The sequence below is a fragment of the Pelodiscus sinensis genome, chromosome 4 (assembly GCF_049634645.1).
Source record: "Pelodiscus sinensis isolate JC-2024 chromosome 4, ASM4963464v1, whole genome shotgun sequence".
Lineage (NCBI taxonomy): Eukaryota > Metazoa > Chordata > Testudines > Trionychidae > Pelodiscus > Pelodiscus sinensis.
Window position 1 is genome coordinate 62,545,635 of NC_134714.1, and position 25,918 is coordinate 62,571,552.

A 25,918-nucleotide genomic window follows, 5' to 3' on the forward strand; every position below is an offset into this window, starting at 1 on the left:
AGACTTCTTCATCTTTACTATTGTATAATTTCTGTGAAAATGTATGGTGGATTTGCAACAGATTGATTTAATATGGTTTTTTATTGATTTGTACATGCATATTCTGTGTTAACTAACAAAATAAAACCTGGGATAATATTTGTATTAGACCAGGAAGGGAGTGACACTGCATCTCTTCATAATGAACTAATGGTCAGAGGGGGGTGGATGGCACATGAGGTGACCTGAGATGCATTATGTCATGTACAGTCTGTCAAAACCCTCCTCTGTACATAATCTTTATGTACAATATGGAGATGGAACAGCCTAACAGTTGGCAGCATAGTATACAAGAACAAAGCTTTGGATCAGCACGAGTATCTTCACAACAGTCTGTGGGTTGCAAGGATGTGTCATTTGGGGTGACCCTGACTTATTTTGTCATATACAGACATTCAAATTGATAGCTCTCATTTAAATAAGAAATAATTAAATAATCAGTAATTTAATTGTTCATCACATTCAAACACATTAATTAGATAACATTTCTAAAAATGGAGCCTTATGTTGATATATTTGTAATCAATTTGGCCTTTGAATAAGGAAGGGGAACCCATGGTAAAGAACTGGTATCACACCTAAGGAACTGGGAATAAGGAACCAATTTCAGCCTTCCACTAGTGGGGAGAGCCAACTGACCTTGGCCTGCTATCAAGTCGTATAATGAATAGAGTAGCACAAAGCGAGTCCCAGGATGTTAATTTTTGATGAATAATTCACTACTCCACATTTCCCACCTTCAAAGCCCACCCAGTCCCTCCCCACTTCTCCAAAACAGGAATTAATCTGCCTGACATTACACTGCAGATCAAAATAGACTGGAGGAAAAGAAGTGATTGAAAAACCAGTTGCCATGGAGACCCACCTGTGTGGGTGAGGAGACTGGGGGGGGGGGGGAGGCAACAGCTTATTAATTCTTCACCAAAGGGAGTAAGGGATCTGGGGAGCCAGCCCAGGAGCAGGAGGGGAGAAAAGATACCCTCTATTCTTGGGCAAAGGAATGCCAGGCTGTGATCCTGGAAGGACTGTTCTTAGACTGAGCAGGTGGTTCTGAACACTCTGTAGCCCCTCCCCTAGTTGCTCAATGCACCTTCCAAAGGGCATGACATAGCTGAGGGAGGTCAGTGCTCAGGAAAGCAGGAAGCAGCAGCACTGTGAGCTGTGCAGGCTCTGTGCAACCAAAGCATCTCAGACCCTGAACCCAGACTGATAGTCCTGCCACCTGACACACACAAAGATTAGGCAAGATCTAGGAAATTTTCTATGGGGGACCAAAGATAACACTTGATCCCAGTTGAGCAGAGGTCAAAGGACAGAGCTGTCGACCCTCTGGTCACTGGATTCCCTAGGAAAGTTGCTGGCAGCTCCAAACCAATGAATGGCAGAGGTCCTGTGGTTGTCAGATGGTGTGTTTCTCACTGAATAGCTGAGCTGTTTATCAGGTAAATAAAGAGGCGATATACCTCTGCTGCCTGCCAAGAGCAAGAGTGAGGAGCTGTTTACCAACAAAAGGCTCTGCTCAGCTTGGACGCAGCTGAGTCTGCTGGACCAAGAGGGAGTCCAATCAGACAATCCTCTGCCACTCTGCGGAGTGCAGCTGGGATTAGTGCTTAGGAGCCCATCTGTGTTCTCCTAATGAATCACCTAGGGGCAGGGGCGATTCAATTTGTGCTCCATTAATTAAGAGTGTCTGTTACCAGGGGAGCCCGTGCTTCCTCCAGGGTTTGTATTAAACAGCTAGCAGGAAGGCACAAACTTTAATTTACCACCACCTTGTCCAGCTCCTGCTAAAGCAAGGGACTGTGGCTAATGTAGCCTGAACCTTTCAACCCACAAGCAAATGATAGCCACAGAGAAAAGAGCTAATGCAATGGCATTCCTCCGGTGGCTGGCAAGCATTCTGGCAGCATTGGCATGCCAGGTGCCAAGGCTTAGACAGTCTCCTTTGCCTTTTGTTCCCTGCCTCTGGGAAAAGATGATGGACAGGTGAGCCTGCTTAAGGTCCTGCTGTACTTAGACTACCCTCTGCTGGCCCTGCTACTGAACAGCATGGGAATAGGATTCCACCCTTACTGAATTTTCATTTCATACAGTTTGTCTGTGAGAGTGCGTCTACACTGCATCGGTAGCTCTAAGTAAGCTACCCAATTTGAGCTACGCAAATTGTGTAGCTTATTTCAAGTGTATTTTGAAATAAACTGCTATTCCAAAATGTCTCTTAATCCTCATGGAACGAGATTTACAGGGACATTGGAATAGTGAGCCCATTATTTCAAAAGCTATTTTGAAATAACGGGCTTGTTTAAAAGACGCGGAATAGCTATTTCATGATTCCCGAAGCATCCCAAAACAGCGCCAAAGTGTAGACGTACCCTGAGCGTGGTCACTAAGATGAGCCCATGGAGAGGGAGAGCAGGGCCAAGGGCCTCCCAGAATGAAGAGGTGGCAAAAAGACCTTCCAATCCACCAAAAGGAAAATTAGGAAACATTGCTCTGTTTCCAGGTACAACTCTCTTTGGAGGAATCTCAGGTCATGGAGCTCAAATCAAACTGACTGGTGCAGTAAAAATATGTAGTCTGGCTTGTCCCTAAGGAAAAGGACTTCCACATGCATTGTAGATTCTTTACAGAAATCCACCTTATGTAACTCTGGAGCCAATCTCTTTTGGGGAGGCCATCTCAAAGCTGCATGCTTCAGGACCTTTCTGTCAATCCAGGCATTTGTACTTTGCTCACTGTTACCGAGAACTGGGCGCAGCAAAGGGACAAAGGCAAGAGGGACCATTGGTGACTGGACGGAAGATACACTGGGCCCTGCATAGGAAGCCAACAACTGTACTCCAGCACTAATGCTCCCAAACAACCCAGACAGATAAAAGGCATGTCACTTCTTCAGTAGTTCACCTTTTCCACATGATCGTAGCACGGTAAAGGCAGCTCTGGATGATACTCTAGGACTCAATCCTGCATCAACCAGGGAATTGGCCAGGCCAGGTGACTCAGTCCTCCTTTTCCATCTCCAAGATCTATAGTTTCATGAACAACCTAGTCAATTCCTTTAGGATGGAGCTGTTCCATACAATGGGGTGATTCGGTGGTGAAAGAGGAAGTACCATTCTGTACTCACAGCAACCTGAGCAGCCATAATTGCAATGAAGACAGGCTCTACCAAGAATGCTGTCAGGGCTGAGTTCTTGCTAAGCTCCCATTAGCTTCAAGGGAAGTTGTAGATGGTCAGTCAGTCTCTCTAACAATCAAGGTCTAAGGGCCACTACATCTCAACCCTCTTTGCATAAACGCCAATCAGCACCGAGGATCCTTCTGACCTTTATGTTGTGCTCACTCTCCACGTCTGATCGCCTCCTCTCCACTGTTCTCCTTTCATCCCCCTGTATGGATATAGAAGAGACACGATTCACGACTGTACATGGACTCTAGAGTGAGGAATAGTGACAGACCTTGAACATCTGGGCCTAAGCCTGTTTAGGCACCTAACCCTATTTACAGTGTGGTGGAGTCAGGGAACCAGTTGCAATCTGATTAAATTTTGCTATGGTAAAGTTGTCATATACCCATCTCCCTGTACCCAAGCTAAAGCCTCCACACTCCAGCTCTTTAACACACACGTAGGCTACGTCTAGACTGGCATGATTTTCTGGAAATGCTTTTAACGGAAAAGTTTTCCGTTAAAAGCATTTCCGGAAAAGCGCATCTGATTGGCAGGACGCTTTTCCGCAAAAGCACTTTTTGTGGAAAAGCATCCATGGCCAATCTAGACGCACTTTTGCGCAAAAAAGCCCTGATCGCCATTTTCGCGATCGGGGCTTTTTTGCCGAAAACAAATCTCTGCTGTCTACACTGGCCCTTTTGCGCAAAAGTTTTTCGGAAAAAGACTTCTGCCCGAACGGGAGCAGCATAGGATTTCCGCAAAAACACTGACAATCTTACATGAGATCGTCAGTGCTTTTGCGGAAATTCAAGTGGCCAGTGTAGACAGCTGGCAAGCTTTTCCAGAAAAGTGGCTGATTTTCCGGAAAAACTGGCCAGTCTAGACACAGCCATAGGGTATATCTACACAGCAGGACTAAATTCAAAATAAGCTATGCATCTTGAGCTACGCTAATTGAGTAGTTAAGTCAAAATAGCTTATTTCGAATTTGGGCACATCTACACAGCACTTATTTTGAAATAGAGCACTCTTCCTCCGACTTCTCTTGCTCCTCATACAAGGAGGTTTATAGAAGTCGGAGTAAGAAGCCCGTTATTTAAAAGGTATTTAGAAATAATGGGCTTGCTATATAGATGCGCAATACATAACTTTGGAATAACATCCAGCAGTGCTTTTTTTGTGACAGTACACACCAGTACAGCAAACCATCACCTTTTTTGGGAGTACTTGCCACTGTTTTCTGGCACAGCCCCCAACTGGCCCTGGGAGCACTCACGACGTTCCAGATGGAAGCCCTCTCGGGCAATTAAAGGGGCCACAACCACATTTCCCAGGCGCTTTTTTTTTTTTTTAAATCTGGCAACTCTAGTACTGGCACCTTTTTTATGTCCGTTATTCTGAAATAATGCTGCTATGTAGACATACCCATAGGGACACAATTAGGTCCCATCTATATTACCTAGAATTGTACTGTAATAGGTCCCCAGACACAGTGGTGCTGGGACATTTTTTTTACAGTGAATGTGCTGAAAGACAGTGGTTCCCAAACTTTTAAATTTGTGCTCCCCCTTAATCCTGTCTGCACCACCTCTCCTCAGAGTTGGGGCCTGGAATGGGTCATGGCTCTGGGAGGGTGGGGGGAAGCAGACAGGAGTAAAGGGGCTGAGGCAGGGACCACAACTAGGGCTGGGAGCAGACCTATGGCATGGGTCCTGCAGATGGGATCCCCCCGGTGCGGGGCCAGGAGCAAAGCCCTGGGCACATCTACACAGCACTTATTTTGAAATAGAGCACTCTTCCTCCACAGAGCTGGAGCAGAGCTCCAGGCACAAGGTTGGTAACCAGGACCACCGACAAGGGGGAGCCAAGGGGGCAGTTGCTCTGGGGCCCGGGGATTCTAAAGGGCCTGGAGTTCCTGGCCACTCCTGAAGTCAGTTTAATCGCCACTGGAGCACCGTACTGCATGATTCTGGTGGCTCTGTGAGCTGGAGCTGGAGTATGCCACACTCTGAGCAGTGCTCAGAGCTGCAAGGGTGCTCACGTGGCACTCTCATTGCCTCGGCCCTGCGCCTTCTCTCTGAGGCCCTGACTCTTCTGGGAGCACAGAGCTCTCTCCACCGCCAATTGCCCAGGGTCCCAGCGTGGCTGGTGGTTCTCCTGCTGGCAGCAACCAGGACCCTGGGAGCAGGCCCGGGAGCAGATGTGGGGCCATGGGTAACTGGGACCTTGGGCATGGACTCGGGCAGCCAGGACCTCACACAAAACCTGGGAGTGCTGCAGCACCCCTGCACCTCTTGTTCCCACACCTGTGCCCAGATTGTTACACTGGAGATGGTACCTTGGACTTATCCTCCTATCCTCTTAGTGAACCATGGACAAAGCATTCAAAGGTTCAGAAAAGGGCCACAGAAATGATTAGGGATATGGAATGGCTTCTGTAACAGTGGGACTTTTTAGCTTGGAAAAGAGATGGCTAGAAGGGGATATGATAGAGGTCTATAAAATCATGGACTAAGGTAAAGAAAGTTAACGAAGAAGAATTATTTACTACTCATAACAGAAGAACTAGGGGGTCACCAAATGAAATAAATAGGGGGCAGGTTTAAAACAAACAAAAGGAAATAATTCTTCATACGATGTACAGTCAACTTGTGGAACTGTTTGCCAGGGAATGTTGTGAAGGCCAAGACTATAATACTGTTTTAAAAAAAATTAGAGAAACTCACAGACGATAGGTCCATCCTATTAGCCAGGATGGGTAGGAATGGTGCCCGTAGCCTCTGTTTGCCAGAAGCTGGGAATGGATGACAGGGGATGGATCACTTGTTGAATGCCTGTTCTGTTCATTTTCTCTAGTGCACTTGGCATTGACCACTGTCAGAAAACAGGATACTGGGCTAGAGAGATCTTTAGTCTGACCCAGTATAGCTGTTCTCATGCTTATTAAACAAATAAAACAGGCAGTTCTCTGGTCCACTGCAAGACCGAAACCATATTCTGAAAAGTACAGTCAGCTATGGAGAGAGCTCGAAGAAATCAGAGGGCGTCCCCCATGAAACTGAAACAGGAGTCCTTGAATCCCTTATTCGATTACAAAAACTCCTCCCTGTTGAAACCTTTCTTCCATGAAGGGCCTGAAGCCAGCTCTACTTATGGGATTCCTTTGGTATTAAATTGATTTACTGCAATGAGCGCTATTCCTTATTGCACTGCCTCCACCGCCTCTTACCATTTTGTTGCACTCTTGGGTGATTACAGATCATTTCTATAAGGCCTTCCATCGCATGGTGTCAGAGTGCTTATGGATAAATAAGGCTAGATTCACTGTCTCCCTGTGAGATCACTGGTCTCAGACATCAGAAACCAGGGGGCTGATGCAGCAAGAGGTTAAATGACTTGTCCAAAGACACAAATAAAGACTGTGGAAGAGCTGGAATTGAATTCATGGCTTCAGCTCTCAGATGTTTTTCCTGGGGATGCAGTTTCTGCTGGTTCCTCTCAGTGTGACATTTTGTTTTAGTTGTTTCCTTCTACCCTCACCTTGTTTTAGTTGATCCTTAGTTGTCACTTGCACCATCTGGTCCAAGCGCAGTCATGAGAGTCCCCTCACCCTTTCTTCTAGCAGCTTGCTATCCTTCCTAGTAGGGATGTTAGGTAGCGTGGAATTCAGTAATTGTGTAGCTGACAAAATCTTTGTTGGCTACACGATTAACCAATAAGCATCCCTGCATTTAAAGATCTTGAGCCGCAGCAGGGGTACTGTTGGACCCAGCACAAGCTGGGACTGAGCCAGCATGTTTGCACACAGGCTCCTAAAATACTTTAAATGCAGAGCCACAGAGGGGCAGGGGATTGTGTGTGGCCAATAGCGTTAACCGATAAGCATCTGCTTATCAGTGAATCATTTCACTGGCTACACTAGTACATCCTTTCCAGTAAACCCTTCCCTTTTGCTTGTGGGCTGCAGTATTTGTGCTTCATTTTTAACTAGGAAGGCAGAAATGTGCCTTTCTCCAAGGCAAATTCCAGTCTCACTTAGTGCAGCGTTACTTGCAAGAGACACTGGTGGAGCAGCTGGTAACCTCAGCTAGGAAAACAAGCTTCTCCACATTGGTCCTCCATGACTCCAGCTTGGGAGAGAAACCCAGTGTTGTTTACTTAAACCCACTCCAGGGTCAATCAGAGCCTGGAAACTTCATGAAGAAGAAACATACTGCTAGTACCACTTAGCGAGTACATTTGGTGGGGAGGTAAGAGGGTAGAGAATGGCATGATTTTCTTATTGCCTCTTGGCAGTAGCGGGAACATACAGTATGGGGGCATGGGAAATGGGAGTCCGAAAAAAACCCTCAGGGGCAGTCACAAAATCACAGAGTGTACAGCCGTGTTTGTACGTGTCATGCTCACAGAAGCTCATGACAGGAGCAGAGTATACAGCAGAGGGAGATTAGCATGGCATCCATTTTGCAGAGTAGCAAGGAGTGTGAAAACCATTGGCCTACACATGTGTTGATTTCTTTCAATGCTAATCTCTTGCGCCTTTGAAATAAAACAGGAAGGGAGGGCAGGAAAGAGCCTGTGCTTGTTGGATACACCCCTCTTATTCGCCCTGTCCTTCAACTCCTGAGACCCCACTATTATAAACAATAATCACATGAATGGCTGAGACAGATGGAGGACTTGTCTAAATGCAGGATCAGTCCAGAAAAAGGTAGGGTGTGAATTTAAAACACTGGAGTTATTCCAGAGCAAGAGTGTCTACACGGGGAGCTTCTGTGGAACAGCTCTGCTGCCTTAAACCCACACCCCACCTTACTCTGGAATAACTTCCCCGGGTAGGTAAGCCCTGAACCCCTTTGGCTCAGGAAGGTAAATGGCCTCTCACCTGCAGCTGTTCTTTGCTATGAGACCCCTGCTGCCTAACTAGGAATGGTCTCTGTATTGCATCCCCTCACTGGAAAATCCCACGGACCCCTGGGTCACAGCCTCACTCTCACCAACCAGAGTTTGGAATGGAAAACTGCCAAGGAGAAGAAAAAGCAGCTCCAGTGGGTGAGCCACCAGCTGAAGAAACTGAAGCAAACCCCATTGGCCTGAGGACAGCCCTGCGCTGTGTACTGCCACAGGGGCAGCCGTATCCCCTTTTGAGCTGCCTCTGCTACCTCCTAATTGCTGCTCCATCACATGATCTTCCGCACATTTGCTGCCAAATGACACAGCATTTATCAGTGTTGTTTCCCCCAGTTTTGTAACCATACATGGCTGCGTAGGGGCTGACTGCACAAATTCCATGTGGCTCCAGCAATTCATTATTTTGCAGCAGGGAGACCAACCACCCCCACGCAGTGGCACAGCCTTTGAAAAGCAAAATCGTAACCAGGGGAATTCAAAATTGCATCCAAGTCTTCCCCTGCCAGTGTTACTGGTAAATCATGTGTGGGTCGAGGCCATCAGCTTGCTTGAGCTTTGCACATGAAAGGAAAACAAAAATACCCAGAGAAAATTCACAGCACAAACTACTTGGTCAGCTGTTCATGGAAATGACAACTCTGTGGGGTCAGCTCTGAGCTGGAGACAGGAATCTTATTCCAGTTAGTTGCTTAGGCTATGTCTACACTACAGAGGTTTTTTTCAGAAAAACTGCAATCACATTCTTTCAAAAACAAAAAATCAAAAGAACAGAGAGACATTGGTAAACCTCTTTGTATGAGGAAGAAGCCTTTTTCTGAAAGAACTCTTTCACAAAAAGGCGTGTGTGGATGGGGAAGAGGGAGTTCTTTTGCAAGAAGAGGAGAGAGGAAAAAGCACAGGTACCTTGGTGGCCACTCCATCCATAGTAATCACAGCTTAAATGTGAAATAGGGTTCATTGAGTGTGGACGCTATCTTTTGAAAAAGTAGATTGCTTTTTTGACGCACTTTGGCAGTGTGGACACTGTCTTTCAGGAGAAGTTTTTTTGGAAAATCTCTGCTGGAAAAACTTCTTGAGAAAGAAGCCTGCATTCTAGACATAGCCTGAGTGTGGTTTTTAGGCAAACATCAAAACTCTTTGATGCCATAAAGAATATTACTGAAGCAAGGCGAAGGGCATGAGGAATTAATCAAAATGCTGGAACTATTGGGCTTGGTTATGCTCTCATCACACAGGTGAAAATCAAATGGCCTTCCAGTAAATCTCTCTACCCAAGTTTCTGCAGCATCTAGCATTGGGAGCACCTTACCTTAAATAACCTGGAGTTACACGGTGCCATTAGAGCAAGTGGGATCAGAATTGGGCTCAGAGTTTAAAAAGATGCTCAGAAATAATATCAGAAGGTGTTGCATGTGCTTGTCCCAGAGAAGCCATCCCAGGCAGTGTGTGGTGAGAAAGGAGATCACTGTGTGAATGCTTAGTCAGTGCTGACTTGATCAATAAAGCTCAGAGCCATTTCAGTATCTGATTCAAGAAGCCCTCACCATCTGGGTCCCCGGGAATGACCTCAAGTCTGCATTTTGGGTGTTGCACAGTCTGATGCCCATAGCCAGATTAAGGTGCAGGCACCCCATTGGCCTTATTCCAAGTGCACTGGTTCTCAAATTCACATGATGAGATCAACGAGCAGTCCTGTGGCCCCTTGGAGACTAGCACAAATATATAGATAGTTTCATGGGCTTTCGAGGGCACAACCCACTTCCTAAGATGAGCAGAGTGGAGAAAAAAAAGGAGGGATGAGTTCAGAATCTCAGCTTTCATGCTTTTAAAATGATGTTTCTATCTCACAGAGATGCTAGGAGAACCTTGGAAATGTGCCCCAAGTGTAAGTGATGCCTGCCTGAGTCTGCACACAGCTTGCACCTATCGCTCCAAGAGATGTGAACTGCGCCACTCATCTTAACTGAAACATGCTGCCAACCCAGCATATGGGTTGTACGTAGGGCCCCAGACTGCCTTAATTCAACCGTCACCATCACAGCCTCTGGCCACTCTGCCATGCTGCCAAACCTCTCCCTTTGACTCAGTGCCAAATGTGATCATGCAAGTCCAGCCACAGAGAAGGCATTTGCATGTTCCCTCAGTGCAATAAAAACTCCGGCCAGCATCTTCCATGTGCTACCAACACTTGGCACTGACACTGCACTTTATTTTAAAAGCACAGCACAACCTTTAACTCCCTGCTCCACACAATGCCTGTGTGAGCTAAACAATGTTACTGCCCTTCTTCATGTGGGGAGATCGGGGCAGAGAAAGGCAGTCGCCGCATAGTGAGAGCCACAGCGCCAGAGTCAGGAACCTCTGTGCTCAAGGCAGAAACAGTGCTCCCTGCCCTTCCACAGGTCACTACATCATGCTGCCTCTCAAGCTGATGCCCCAAGAAGTGATTGTCACACAGATATTGGCAGCGTTGGAGTTTCTGAGCTTGGGGTTTCAGATGAAATGCTGTTTTCTGGGGGAAGGGAGAGGAGAGAGGGCCTTGTGCCTGCTCCTTGCTAGGAGCCCAGTTCTGCCACAAGATCTGCATGCAACTCCATTCCTTCACAGAATCCAACTGACTTCAGTGGAGCTCCCTGAGAAGGAGGAGGATGGGAGTGTAGCTCTCTTTCAAGGGCCAAGGCCTAGGTTTGTTTGGGATCTTTCAAGATAAGATGATTTGAGAAGCCCTTTTTTCAAATCCTGCTACTTGCACACCCTACACTTGATAGGTAAGATCTAATGAGTTTTCATTTAGGGATCTAGATCATCTCAGCATATTTTTATTTTCAAAGGAAGATGATAAACCACATGAATCAATGAGACAAATGCCATATGCAGATTCTGCCTGGAAAAAATAAATTAGTATGGTTTCTTAATCACCTTAGGGTCAGATTTGCTACTCTTACTACAAAGGTAGTCCCAGCAAAATAGAGGGGAGTAACTGCAGAGGAAGGTGCTAGTCCATGTGAATAAATTCAGCAGACTCCAATCGTGTGGGCCTAGATTTTTTTTTTAAAGCACAGCGTACTGGGTGAATTATTTTTCTGACCACCTCCAGTGAGGCCTATTTGGGAGCTATGCTCTTTGGAAAACCACATTTGCAGTGTTCATTGGAACACTTTCTCGCTCCTTCACTTTTTGGCAGTGGGTTTCTCATTGTGAGGAATGGTGCCATACATGCTGACATGTACAGCCGAGCCAGTGAGAGTGGCTTGTTCATCTCCAAATGGGAAATGGCTTCATGTGTGATGTAGCAGCTAGAGAAACATTGTTAATGAAAAGGTAATGTAAAACACCTGGAAGCCACATAGCTATCTGGCTGTTTGCAAGATGGTTAGTAACATTCTAATGAATGGGTATGCTCCAGTGGTGCACGTGTGCCAGCTCATAGCTCTAATGCACAAAGTGATTCTCCTGAAACATAGCCACAAAAAATGCCACAGCACGAAGGACCTCTTAGGAACACTGCTACCAAACACACAGCCAGTGAAATGTTCCCCTGAGCCCTGCTGACAACAATCAGAATCCTGCAGCCAGGGGAAACTCATGGATACAGACAACAAATGGGAGGTAAGAACATGGCTGCTCTGCAGCTGCTACAAAAGCTGAGGGAACTGATTTTATCTGTTTCTGTGGGAGTGGAAGCCAAAACTGATGTCAGTTCTGCCTCTGCACAGGGTGAAGCAAAGGGATTCTCAAAGTTTTCAGGGACAACAAAGGGATCTGCTCCCCCAAACAGGTCAAATCACCTCCATTGTGGAAACACCTGGGCAGGGGCCAGGAACTCTAAGATCCACACTTTGTTCAGGCATATGCTTGAAGCACAGAGCTATTAGCATGGTCTCCCTGTGCTTCTTCATGCCCTACTCCAGCTCCCCAGTACTCCAGCTTAGAGGGAGAGAGTGCTCTGTAGCAATGTGACTATGGCTTCTGACTCTGTTTTTTCTTTGTTCTTTCTGCAAATGCAGGAAATGCAGATGTGGGTCTACCATAGCCGGTTGACAAGTCCTCACCACTCGTGTATCCCCAGACACCACAGAGAGCTTTCTGTGAGAGAACACAGCACTGCTGCCATGGGGAGGGCTGACTGTGCCTTGTGTATGGTGGGGGGATTGCATGCGGCAGCCGTTCCATGCATAGATCCTGAGGGATCCAGCCCTGTACATTTTTTAAACTATTGGCTCTTAGGTAGTTGCCCATCTTAGCCATTTAGCCCATCACCAGAAAACTTGCACTTCAGCTCCAGATTGTGGTTGATGAAAAATGGCAGGAGACATGTCCACCTCCAGGCCACCAGCGGGCACTGGAGTGTTCAGCCTTCTCATGTGGCTGCCCATGCTCAGGCTGATGGGCACAGCACCACCTCACACATCCCCTCCAGGAAAGAGCATATCAATGCTCTGTTGGCTGTTGGTGGGTTCCCCGTTTGCAAAGCAATTGGCGAGAAGTCTTGTGCGGCTGTCACCCTGCCAGTGAGACCAATAGTGTGGAGAGTCCAAGATGGAGAGCCCATGCTCTGTCATGGCACTCGTGAGTGGGAGTAAAAGGTTTCTGAATGTGGCTTTTCAGCTTTATGCCATCAGGTCTGAGTTGGAGCCTGTGGACAAGTTATCTCTGTCAGCGTTGTGCCTTTGCTTTCTATGTGCTGCACCTTTAGCTGTCTAAACACTCTACTGTCTGCAGAGCTAGGCAGGCATTTTGAGAGGCCTGGCTGCTGCTCTCTCATGGAAACTTTACTTTTATATTTTCCTGGTTTGTTATTCTGAAAGACAACACAATGCTGTGTGAAAGGCCATTCGGTCTTTGTTTAAGGAAAAATTTACAAGAGATGAAGATTTCTATTGTGCTACTGGCGGCCTAGAGGGGTTGTTGGCTGACAACCACACAGGTCTCTCAGAGCACTGCCCGTGATAACTTGGGCAGGGTTCTAGTCACCTGCTCAGTTCAGCAAAATGTCAACAGGCTGCATGCAAACTCCCTCCGGAAAGAGCCTGGATATGTGAAGGCCACTTCCACACCACAGCCACCAGACAAAGGGGAAGGACCAAAGGTCTGGCTAGTTCAGAATCAGTGTCAAAGCCATTGAGTCACCTACAGGGCATTCTTGAATGTGCTGCATCTGTCTGAGGGAGGGAGAGCATGGGAGTTAAAGAGTGAGCAAGGGACTGATCTGTGAGTGTGCAAGAGAGGGAGGAGTGTGTACGTAGCAGGGGTTGAGTGTAGGCACTGTTAGCCTGGACAGACTGGATGGCTCAGGACACCGGGATATAGAAAAGATGGAAAGGGCCTTTTGCTTACAAGTCATCATTCCCAATCCATGAGAGGCTGGTCAGCTGGTTGTATATTGCCCATGTCTCAGTTCAGTTCCTTGTGAACAGGCATTCTTATCTCAAAAACAGCCTCCCAATTGGTGTGGATTAGCAGCCTTGCTGGTAGTCTTAGTAAAAAGCCCTGGTCCGAATGGGAATAGAAGCAGAATTAATTACCCTCTTGTCCCTTGAGGTGGCCTGTCCCTGGGTTGAGGGACAGTCGTAGGAAGCTTCCTACCAAGAGATTGCAGAAGCAGCTGGAAATGAAAGGGTTAAACCAGCGTAGCTGCCTCCACTGCTGCCTGCTTCTGTATAGGAGAAGAAAGGGGAAAAGAAATGGTCTAGTCCTCAAGGGTTAGATCTAGCAGCAGGAGTGGCCATACCAGCCACCTGCCCCCCTCCAGAATCTGCCAATAGAACAGAAGAGAAGGGAACAAAGGACAAGACTGTGCAAGGCAGGCCAGCATCAACAGGAGCACAAAAGCAAGGGAGCAGGACTGTGGCAGCTGGTGCAGAGCAATAGGGAGATCATGCAGCAGGGCAGCAAGTGCAAGGGAGAAAGAGGAGAGAGGGGATATAATGGGCGGGAGGCGCGATGGTACATGTGATATTTTTCAAAAAGCACAAATCACAGAACTGGGGAATGCCCCGCAGACAGATACAAATACCTATGTGCACTGGTGGTGCGGGGTTCCATCAGAACTTCACTGCAGCAGGGGTCACCACCATCTTGTGCATTCATGAGTGGGATCCAAACTGGCAAGTTTGACAGGGAACTGGGTGCATGTGATTGCCAGTAAGAGGGCAACTAGCTCTGCCTTATGGCCTGTAGAGGGGAGAGGCGTCCTTGTGACATAAATGAGTCAGGAGAGGGGCTCCCTGTGATGGTGAGTGGAAGAGAGGGAATGCCTTCCCATGAGGACGGGGTGGAAGGTTGTCTATAAGGCCCTAAATTGGAGAAGAGGGGTCTGTCAGATAATCTCTCTGCCAATGTGTGATGGATCCAGTACTCCTGCTGCATCAGAAATTATGCAGCTTTTGAGCAAAAAAGCCTTTTACAGAGCATTTCATAACAAAGTGCCATCTGAGCAATTTAATACAACACATCTCTTTGCCACCTTTGCTAGAGCGATGCTGCCCAATGTGAGCTTAGGAATGTCAGAAGCTCCCAGAGATCCGCGCAGTGCAAACTCTGCATTGACGTCAGTAGGAGCAGGGCCAGGCCATAAATAGAAAGGGGCCCCGTCTTCTTTACCACCCCTAGCTCTGGCCATCCCCCTTTTTTATGTGAACAATTCTCCCTTGTGTGAGAAGTAGGAAAGTTGGAAGCTCTGTTACACTCAAACAAAAACAAAGGCTCTTCACAGCAAAAAGCACTGCTTACCCCGCTTCGGCAAGCCCAATTTCTATTTCTTGCTGTGAGATGGAGCGGCTGCCGGGCTTGAAGACAAATGTGGCAGTGTTATGGAAACGCAAAGGCAGGCAGTGCCCGTGAGAGCCAAGCAACTCTGCTAGCCGCGCTTACCAACTCTCCCAGCGTGATTTACAATCCCCATTTCATTGTCTCTTTGTGCTCCCTGCTGTTCTGTCAACCATTCTACACCCAGAGCTGTGCAGGCAAAAACGAATAGCCCTGCCCATCTTACTGTGTAAAACCCTCCCATGTCCCCGCTCCTGGCATCACCACAGTGTCGACAGCACAGAGACAAGCTTTCTTCCCGCGGATGCCATGCTGAGAAGAGGGCAGAGTGCAAGTGCTGCTGCTGAATCAGAGCCTCCTGAAAAGGCGGACTGAATTGTGCTGTGTTTGAGTTAATTGCCTCCCTGCATTAGCAGAATGTAGCTAAGGCTCTATCAATCTGAGGCTGCTAGAGCTCAGCTCAAAGCTACATTTAATCTCCACTGGAGAACACAAATAATACAGCAGCCCCTTCAAGCACAGAGCCAGCCCTGTGCCTCCCGCCTGGACTGTGTGGTACAGGAGGAGGCAGTGCTTCCAATGGATAGAAACAAGTACTGCCAATCAGGATTCTATTGTCTCTCTCTGAGGCTACATCTAGAAGAGATCGTCCGAAAAAACTTCTTCCAAAAGAGAGCGTCCACACTGCCAAAGCGATATACTTTTTCAAAAGAGAGCGTCCACACTGAATGGACGCTATCTGACATTTAAGCTGCGATTACTATGGATGGAGTGGCCACCAGGGCAACTGTGCTTTTTCCTCTTTCCTCTTCTTGTGAAAGAAGTCCCTTTTCCCCATCTACACGCACCTTTTTCCAAAAGAGCTCTTTTGAAAAAAGGCTTCTTCCTCGTAGAAAGAGGTTAACCAATGTCAGAAAACCCCTCTGTTCTTTTGATTTTCTTTCAAAAGAACACGATTGCAGTGTGGACATAATTCAAGTTTGTTCGGAAAAATGGTCGTTTTTCGGAAAAAAAAACTCTGTAGTGTAGACATAGCCTGAGATGGTTACACCAGCCCCATTACTATAGGATCTGAGCACCTCACAGTCTGTGGTGTATTTATCATCACAATGCTCTTGGGAGGGAGGAAAGTGCTATTATCCCCAGCTCACTGACAGAGACTATGACACAGCATGAACATAACTCGCCAGGAATCACCTTGGAAATCTATGGGGCATCAGGGAACCGAAGGCAAATCTCCTGAGTCCCAGACTAGAACCCTACTCATTGAATCCTGATTATCCCACAGAGTTCCTCTGTGACTTTGGACAAGTCACTGAACCTCTTTGTGCTTCAGTTTTCCCATCTGTAATATGGGTTAATGTACTAAAAATTCACTGCTCTGAACTACTCAAAGACAGTCAAACCAAAAATATTAATGAATCTAGTCATATGTTCTTACTGTTAATTAAAAGCAGTGAGGAGTCCTGTGGCACCTTATAGACTAACTGAAGTGTAGGAGCATAAGCTTTCGTGGGCAAAGACCCACTTCGTCAGATGCATGTCAATGCTGTTAATTAGTGTCTCCAGAAGGGAGATTACTTGGAAGTAGAATGGGAGAGATAAATGTATCTGTCTTTGGCTTTTCCGAGTCCTGGCAGCACTAGTAAATGGATACATTGCTGTTAATGCTCCCTCCCAGTTCTATATAGGAAACGACTGAAGTGACAATGTAGGATGGCCAAACCATTTCAGAAAATGTTTCTAGGTGCAACACATGCAAGTCAAACAGAAGGGGGACAAGGGATGGCTGTCATTTTAGGCTCCTTCTGCACTGCATCTCTAGCTGATTCTGATTGGTTACCACAAGTTTAACATCCACAGCATAGTGGAGAACCTATATATACCCCATAGATTGGGCTTGGGGAAGTCCCAGTATAGACTTTAACGATGTTGTGGCCAAGACCCATGGCTCACTGGTTGTAGGCTGCTTGTGGCTGTGAATATTGTTTATCATGCAGTTGTCTCAGTAGCATCCTGTGTTCCCTGTGGGTGTGTCTACTCCGCAGTTAAGACACTTTGTGGCTGGCCTGTGCCACTGACTCGGGCTCATGGGTCTTGAGTTGTGGGGGGTTGAATTGCAGTGTAGACGTCTATCAACAGAAAGGGTCCCAGAACACAGGTTCCAGCCCAACCCAAGCCTATACTGCAATTAACCAGCCTGGCAGCCCAGGCCTGAACAACTGGCACAGGCTAGCTGCAGGTTTTTAAATGCAGTGTGCATCTCCTCTGTGCATTTGCCATAGTTACCCATTGGCTCTCATCTCTTACTTAGGGCATGTCTGCATAGTCCTACAGTTTGGACTACTACAGGGCTGATATTGCTGTACACTAAAGAGTGCTGGGTTGTAACTGCTGTGGGGTCACTGCTGGTGTGAACTAATAGGTGCTAAATTCACGCTAATATAGCCCTGCTTGAAGGGGGCTTTGTCTACATTAACGCAAATGAGGTACAAGGGATGTTAAATTGCATTTAATCAGCTAATTGAGTAGTCGATGTAATTTCCATCAACTACTCGATTAGTTGGCGAGGGGGGAACTGCAAAGCCGCAGCGGGTTTAGCTCCTAACCCTGGGAGCTAACCCTGCTGTAGCTCTGCATTTTAAATGTATTAAGAGCCACTAAGCTCGAAATACATTTAAAAGGCAGAGGTGCAGCTGGGAAGACTGGGCGCAAGCCGGGAATCAGCTGATTCCTGGATCACATCCAGTTCCAGATGCTGTGCCTCTGCTTTTTAAATGTGTTAAGAGCCACCTGGCAGCTCTTAATACATTTAAAAAGCACAGGTGCAGTATCTGGAACTGGGTGTGAGTTGAGACAGCTGATTCCTGGCTCACGCCCAGTTCCTCCACTGCGCCTGAGCCTCCGCTGTCCTCCCCCGCAAAAACGGTGCTGAGACAAACCAGCTTTTAAGCCAGCTCCCACCAGCCCTGCTCCTTCCCCTTGCTGCCTTTCTCTGACAGAGGCAGGAAGGTGGGGAGAAGCAACTAGTCAAGTCACTATTTGATTACCCGATAAGCATATGCTTATTGGGTAATTGACTAGTCAACTAGTCGCTTACATCCCTACCAGGTACCTTTGGGTTCATGCTAAGTGATATCCATAGGGGGCAGTTACAGCACATGACTTTGGTGCACGCTGCAAGTCATACACCATGCTGCAGTACAGAACTATCCCTAGCTTCTAAGCTCTCTGAAACAGGAACCATCTCCTGATAGGCCAGTAGAGTCTCCAGCACAATGGGCCTTGGCCTCCAGGTGCTACCATGTTACAAATTGCATATAAATAGTTAACAATGTAATGGAGAGAACGTTGTATTTCTCAATAGGTGGGCGAACTGTGGTATTGTGGGAGAATCTCTTGAGGTGGATTGGAACGTAGAATAAGGTACACCTAATAACTGTTAGAAATTAGGGTTTCATTGCCAGCTCAATCACCGTTTTTATGTTACGGCTGATTTAACAACTGGTCAATCTGCAAAAACCTTTTTAAAAGCCTACTTAATTAAAATGAGCATTAGGCTTGGGAGTCTAGTATCCAGTGGTCTCTGTTAGAGCCTTTGTTTTCTCAGTTCCACTCTGCTTCCTCTGAGCTTTTGCTTGCTGACTGGGTGTCTCTTAGCACATCCTCAGACATCTCCTAATCAGCATGGCTCTTTGTACAGGGTCAGGAGGCCTGTCTCAGGAAGTAGCTCTGAGAACTCTCTGCATGGGGAGAGAGTGGAGCTCTTTGTACCAACAGCAGGAAGGGAGCTGCCTCTGTACTCTCTGCCAGTAATAAATAGAGGTGACTCTGTTGTTCAAGTGAGCTCATGCCAGTGCCATTTGCCTGGCTGCACTAACCCACCAAAAAGGAGACGCTGAAATCATATAAAATTCTAAATTCTTCCTTTTTGTTGCCTTTCAGACCTGTAAGTGCAGCTTTGTGAGGTACTTGTTTCTTCTGGTGCAATATTTAGACTCTTTTATATTAAGCCCCAGCTTAGTTTTTCCTGCAGCCAAGCTGTGAATTGACCAGATGATTTTGTGAACTCATAGGCAGTGAGTTATATGGGCCCATGGAGCAGCACACAGAATGGAAACCTCTCCCGGCCCTTCCTTCTGGCCACAGGGATGCATATGCCAGCAGCTGGGGTAAGTGACCTTTCGGAAATCCCTCTAACCTCATTGTGTTGCCAGTGGGGCACCCTTCAGGAGGTTTTAAATCACCTGAGGTGGCAGGCAGGGCAAGAGGACATGCAGGGGGAGTGTGCAGGGCGGCAGGGGGCCAGGGGAGAGCATGGGACAGCAGAGGGGTTAGAGGATGCTGGGAGCAGCAGCACCTGGAGACCCCCACCTCCCCAGGAGCCACTGCCATGGGGGGGGGTGCCCCCAGGTAAATGTGGCATCCCTCACTCCCTTGTGCATTCCACTTCCTCCTGAGCCTGCACCCTCTCTGTCGACCCTGTCCTACTCCACATTCCCTCTTCCTACTCCAGATCCCAAGCTCCTTACTAGAGCCTGCACCCAGGGCCCCCACCCTCTGCCTCAGGCCAGAGCTAGTACCCACATTTCCTCCCAGAGCCTGCACCCCAACCCTCACCTGCACCTACATTTCCTTTCAGAGCTTGCATCCTGCATGTCTCCCATGTGCCAATCCCCAAACTCCTCCCAGAGCCTGCACCCCAGACCCCCACCTGCAATGAAGCCCCAAAAGCTCCACCTCTCACCTCTCCTGCACCCAAACTCCCTCCCAGAGCCCATACTCTTCCCCCACCCCAGCTTCTTCTCAGAGCCTTAGGCAGGTGGCATGGGGGGAGGAGAGTTTGAATGTGTGTGTGTGGGGGGGTGCGGGCTCTGGGCATTCTGGGTACCACCTCCATTTTTGCAAACCTGCTGCCTCTATGTGAAAGTCTTCTTAGAGTGGATAATGACATCCACTTTGTCATAGCTCAGTATCACCCCTCATACGTACATATCCCCCAAGGTGTAGGTTCTCTCTCCTTCCCTACCCAGACCACTTGCTTGAGTTTCAAAATTGAAACATGAATACATATGTTGCAGGAGGACAACACAGGATCAGTGACTACACAGGCTCAGCGTTTGCAGAGAAGCATTAATTGGGTTTTATCCAAATTAAATTTTGACAGAGCCCAATAAGTACACTGGCCATTTGCAAATGGGGAACAGGAGGCAGCAACAGGGAAATATCGACTCCTCTCCCTGGTATATGCAGTTAGCTGAGTTAATTGGGAACAGGGTATGGTAACGTGTGGTAGCATAGTGTGATCAGAAAGTTATCTGAGGGGAGGAAAAACCAAGCCTTTGAGGCTGTTTTGGAGTTTCTACAGAGTCTGCCTAAAAACCGAGTTGTGACATACTATTTTCATTTTGGAGGAGGAGAATTTGATTGGCAGGCTCCCTTTATAAAGCAGTAGTGACCCCTACTGAGCATGCCCAGAAAATGTTTCTATTTTTGAAATTTCCTCTGTTTAGTTTTAACTATGGTGAAGCATGGCTTGCAGGCAGGGCACGGAATGGAGACGAGACAGGGCTTGGTAAATGCAGCTCCCTTTTCTCAAACTTTAAGGCTCTAATGGTTAGCTCTGCAGGAGGTACATTTCATGCAGGCAATGGGGAGAGAGGAAAGATGGCTTTTATCAATTCCCGTGGCATAAGCCTCAAAGCTGCTTTAACTGCTTTCCTCTGACTCCAAAGGGCTGTTTGAGCAGCCAATAGCCACAGTGAACTGGTGCACAGATCACACTCCCTCTTCCCCAAACATGCTGTGACAGTTCCCCTAAGGCAGGGGCTGTGTGGCATAGCTATTACACTAGCTATCATGTAAATCCCCTGCGCTGCTGGGCATTCAATGGTAGCTCAATCTGCTGACTTATCTGCTTCTTTGTGACACTCAATGTAAAGCAGGGATCTCAAATTCAGTTTAACTTAGGGCCAGTGCCAGTCTTCACAACCCTCTGGTCTAGTGGGCCAATGACAGCTCTCTCTGGCAGGCCCCTGGGGTTTCTGTGCATCATTCTCCCCCTCCATCCCAGTGCATCCTCCAGCTCCACCTGTTGCCCCAGGGTGATTTAAAAGTCACCAGGAGCCCCTGCAGGCACCATGGGCAGAGAATGGGGCTAGAGGGGCTTCTGCCTGCTAGCTTGATGCTGCTGCCAGCACACCCCTCTGGCCTGAGGGAGGTGTGTGCAGAGCCATCCAGTCCACAGGGGTAAGCTGTACAAATATTAACTCATTTTGTGAAACTGACTAGATATCAGTGATACCAACTCTCCCGATTTGATCACAAGCCTCCTGAGAACTGGGGGCTTTTTTCCTGGAAAGCCCCAGCCATGTTATTAGAATTAAGCCAGATCTGGGAACTTCACTATCTGATGCCTCTTGCACCACTGTCAACTGTGATGGGTCTTATTTATGCTTGTTTGTTGTTGCATGGTATTAGAAGAGAATCTTGGCCTTCTTTCTTTCTTTCTTGTTTTAAAAGAAGAATTTACATCTCATGGTTTGTGGAGAAAAGCTAGAAAGCATACTCCAAGTTCAGCCAAAGATCTCAAACAACAGATGCCAAAAAGAAAAGATCCCCACGAGTATTTTTATCTGTGATTTCAAGAAACCATTCTTTTTTTGGGAGGCGAAAGGCCTGATTCATGAGTTCTGAACTCTGGGACTACATCTGGCCTGCACACCTTTTTTGACAGAGACTCTGTCAAAAAAGAGCATCTAGACTACAACCAGTTGTGTTGAAAAAGCAAGCCACTTTTTTGAAAGAGTGTAGATGCTCTCTTTTGAAAAAGCACAGATTACATGCAATAGCGCCTTTTTTTCGACAGAACTCTGACGAAAAAAGGCATTATTCCTCATAAAGCAAGGTTTACCGCTGTCGACACAACTGCCACGTTCTGCCGACAGAACACGGCGGTAGTGTAGATGCAAGTATAATTTTGTTGACAAGTCCACTTTTGTAGACAAAACCCTGTAGTCTAGACACACTCTTGGTGTTGGCAATACTGTACATGAAGGTTGATACCATCCCACAGATTCTACCAAACCACAAACACGTGTACGCCCAGGGCTGGCAACAGACTTTAGCGAGCTCTGGGCAGTAAAGGGGGGCTCAGCTCTGGGCCACCAGAAGGGGCAGGTCCTTCGGCAGAAGAGGTGTAGTGCTCCAGCCAGACCCCAGCGCTGCTTGGGGCTTCATCAGCAATTTAAAGTTTCTAGGGCTCCAGCCGCTGCTGCAGTAGTGGCCCGGAGCCCGGGGCCCTTTTAAATGGCAAGGCCTGAGGGCAATTGTCCTCTCCCCCACTTCGTCAGCCCCGTGTATGCCCATAAGAATGGACCAGTTCAGTGACAGGCGGGACTTTCCATCCCTCCCTAGACTGGACAGAGATACTCCCTTGGAGATACATCATTATTCCCAATGCAAACAAGTTAGTATTGCCCGCTGACATGGCTAGTTATCCCCCACCACCCTGTACATGTTGATTCGATTAAAACATTTCTATAACATACTGTCATTCTAATCGTATTATTTAAAAGGGGTCAGCATGTTTCTGTTATCCTTGGGAAATATTTTTGTACCAGCCTTGATAACAGGATGTTTTGGTAGAACATGGCAATGCCGGCTCCTCTCCTTGTTCCACCCAAAGAAGCATCATAAATGATTCTTATGGGAAGCATAAATCTGCTGAGGTCCAAAGTGAGCAAGTCTGGAGATAGCTAGCACTAGGATCACAGAAAAGGGGAAGTGGATAGGGGCTTATGGCCTTGTCTCCTTCTAAGCTAGCACTGTCAGACAGCTTTAGCTGTGGTAACTCCCACACTGCTAAAAACACTCTCTCCGAATGCCCTGGTGCCAGAATGCTTTCAGAGACAGACTCTTTCTCCGCTATCCACTAGCCCACTGATAGCACACTGGTCCTTAGGACACAGATACTTGGAATGCACTCACTTTTTCCTTGTTGTCCATGGTGATGGCAATCTGCATCCGTCTCCCTTTGTGGAAAGCTACCAGATGGTCCACTTCTTCCTCACTCAGATCTAGGTCCCCACCTTGGCTCAGAAAGTCATCTGAACTCCGTTTCTCACTGACAATTCGCTTCCCCTGGAAACAGCAGAGCAAGCATAATATGCACTTAGCATTCCATCACTTAAACAGTGCAGTGGTTCTCGAACGTCAGCGCACTGCCATGCTCTTCTGATAACAAAAGACACGGCACGACTTCAGGAGGAGGGTCTAAAGCTTAATCCTACCCAAGCCCTGTCACCTCAGGACAAAGGTCCGGTAACATGAGCCCCACCACCTGAGGCTTTGGCTCCAAGCCCCAGAAAGTCTAAGCCAGCCTAGAGGACCAATGTTCCCTCTAATTTTTTATGTCCATGTGCGGAATGACTTTCGGTATGTTCACCAATATGGAGGCGATGTATCCCATAACAAAAGTCATTCTGCACATGGACAGTGTGTGGCGGGGGTAGGTCCAAGGCCTGTAAATGTGGGTTTGGCTCTAAATGGAGGCTCTGGGCTGAGGCAGATAGCTGAGTGCAAGAGGGAGTGAGGGCTACAGCAGGGCATGTGGGCTCTGAAGTGGGGCTGGTGAGGAGGAGTTTGGGGTGAAAGAAGGGCTCCAGGCTGGGGGGTCAGGCAGAGGGATTTGGAGCAGAGAGGGCTGTGGGTTGAAGCAACGGGTTGAGGTGCAGGACGGTGTGAGTGCTCTGGGGTGGGCTCGTGGAAGAGGGGTTTGGGACGCAAGAGGGGACTTCGGGTTTGGGGAGGGGACGGGAGAGGAGGGATGTGTCAGCTTCTGGGGAGCCCCCCAAGATAAACGCCACCCAGAGCCCTCACCCCTACCAGCCCCCTCAACTCCCAGGCCCCTCCCACAGCCAAACTGCTGCTGCTTGGAGTGGCAGGGGAGACTACCCAAGCTACGACTGGTGTGACTGGCCCAGGGACTGCCTGGACTGCTATCTTTCATGAGAGATGTTGCAGGTGGTTCAAAAGTGGGGACAGCAGTCATGGGCAGCAGGTATAAGAGGCAGGGGAAGGCAATGCCTTCCCAAACTGCCTAGCTAATCCCACCCACACTCCACCCTCAGGTTGTCTCTCCCCTCCTGATTCAACTTGGCTCCCCTAGTCTCCTGGGGCTGCCTAGGCTTCACCCTGTGCTGCCAGCCCTCCCTGTGCATCAGGGCTGGGGAGGATGGGGGGAGCTACCTGTCCTCCCTCTGCTTGGAGGGGAGGAGGCTGAAGCCATGGACCATTTGTGCTCAGGAGGGGAGAGGAAGGCTGAGACCACAGGTTGCCCATAGTCCAGGAGACCTGGAGTCTGGGGAAGGCGGGGGCTGCTGGCCACCTATCTTGGAGGGGGGTGGGGCTGGGGCCACATGTGCTCAGGGCGTAAGCTTCCCCTATGGGGGGCTTGACTCCTGTGGGGGAGCATGGGGAGCAGGGAAGAGCTTGGGGCTTGCCTCCCCCAGCACTAGGTTAAACCCTGCTATGGCAGGCTAGGATCAGTTGTCATATTTGAAGGTATAGCCTGTCAGGTACTTTAAGAAAGCGACCAATTAGTGAGTTGGCAAAGACCAAATGGCCACCATGCCTGGGTGAAAGGCAGACTTTTATTTATGAAAATATTTTATATTTATGATTATTTATGCTTCAGGTGAGTAGAGTAGTCCAAAATAAAAGGTATTATTGAGTGCTTAGAAGACATGTGTTTCTGAAATGACCAAATTGTGAATCTCTTCCATTTGTCTAGATGTGTGGCTCTAGAAGACAGCTTCTTACTGCTAAGGAGGACTTCCCTAGCTGTATCCGAGCAAGCAAGCTTCATTAGGTGTAGCCATGGACCTTCCAAGCTGTGACATGGAGAAGTTCAAGGGTGAGATCCTGAAAATGGCTGTGGTCCTGAGTTACAAGTAGAGTGATTGGAGTTTCCACTGACAGCTTCAGAAGAGATGTGTAGCAGTGCTGATGGAGCCAGGCTAGAGTTATAATTATTTTCAAGGCTTTGTGCCTCTGGACCTTGATGAATATCTTGTGGATGAGTGGAATACCTGGAAATGCATAAAGGAAGTTGTCCTTCCAGGGAAAAAGGAAGGCATCCTTGATCAAGCGAGGCTGTGATCCAGGAAGGAGCAGAAATGTGGACAGTTTCTGTTGTGTCTCGTCATGAATAGGTCTATCTTGGGAATTCCCCACTGTCGGAGGATGGTGTTCATGATGTGCAGGCAGATGGGCCACTCATAGTTGTGAAAGGATCTGCTGAGATGGTTTTCCAACGCATTTAGAACTCTGGAGAGATAAGATAAGTGTATTGAGTAGGTGACACAGAAGTCCCACAAGTTGAGGACTGCCTGGCACAGGGAAGAGGTGTGCGGTCTCCCATCTGTTTATATAAAGCGTTGCTATTGTATTGTCTGCCATGACTGACATCTTCCCTCCGAGTGAGCTTGGAAGGTCTGTCCTCAGCTTCCAGATATGAAGTGAGAACTCCACGCTGGGGACCAGAAGTATTGAATCCTAAGATCCCCGATGCGCTCTCCAACCCATTGCTGACCAGTGAAGGAACAGCTGTGGTCTAGAGAAGGGAATTCCCCCACACACAGATTGCGGGTTGAGCCATCCTAGGAGAGACTTGAGAATCAGCAAAGAGTGCCTGCCTTGTTTAGAATGTCTTGGTTTGGTTGATACATTTAAGCTAGCTACACCTGAAGGGGTCAGGGCCTCCGTCTGGCATGCTGTGCTATGTAAGTGCAGGCAGTCATGTGGCCAAGGAGCTTCGGGCAATTCCATGCCATGGTGGTAGGGAATCATCTGAGACCTTGTATGATAAGCTTGCTCTCCTCCACCAAAGTGAAAAACTCTGCCCTTGAGTCTTCTAGCAGAAGCTCAGTGAATTTTGACATCGCCCCATAGGAATTGAAGTTATATCTCTAAGGACTGCATAGGGGGTGGAAATCCAAAGCTGGAGCCTCTCAGTAGAATAAACTTTCC

The 25,918-nt window shown here is 47.8% G+C and overlaps 1 protein-coding gene across 6 annotated transcripts in view; it reads right to left on the reverse strand.

The window, feature by feature from the left end:
* CCDC9B (coiled-coil domain containing 9B) overlaps nucleotides 1-25,918 on the reverse strand; it is a 111,103-nt gene that overhangs the window by 49,249 nt on the left and 35,936 nt on the right. For 4 of the 6 annotated variants that reach the window (XR_012903432.1, XM_014576325.2, XM_075927087.1 and 1 more), the window contains exons 5-6: nucleotides 22,877-23,029; nucleotides 3,366-3,428 (exon numbers count right to left, since the gene is read on the reverse strand). Coding sequence is in view for 5 of the 6 variants with exons in the window: in XM_014576325.2 (XP_014431811.2) it covers nucleotides 3,366-3,428; nucleotides 22,877-23,029 (216 nt within the window). In the remaining variant the exon portion in view is untranslated. The remainder of the gene's footprint in view (nucleotides 1-3,365; nucleotides 3,429-22,876; nucleotides 23,030-25,918) is intronic. The other 2 variants (XM_075927089.1, XM_075927088.1) reach the window with 2 other exon arrangements.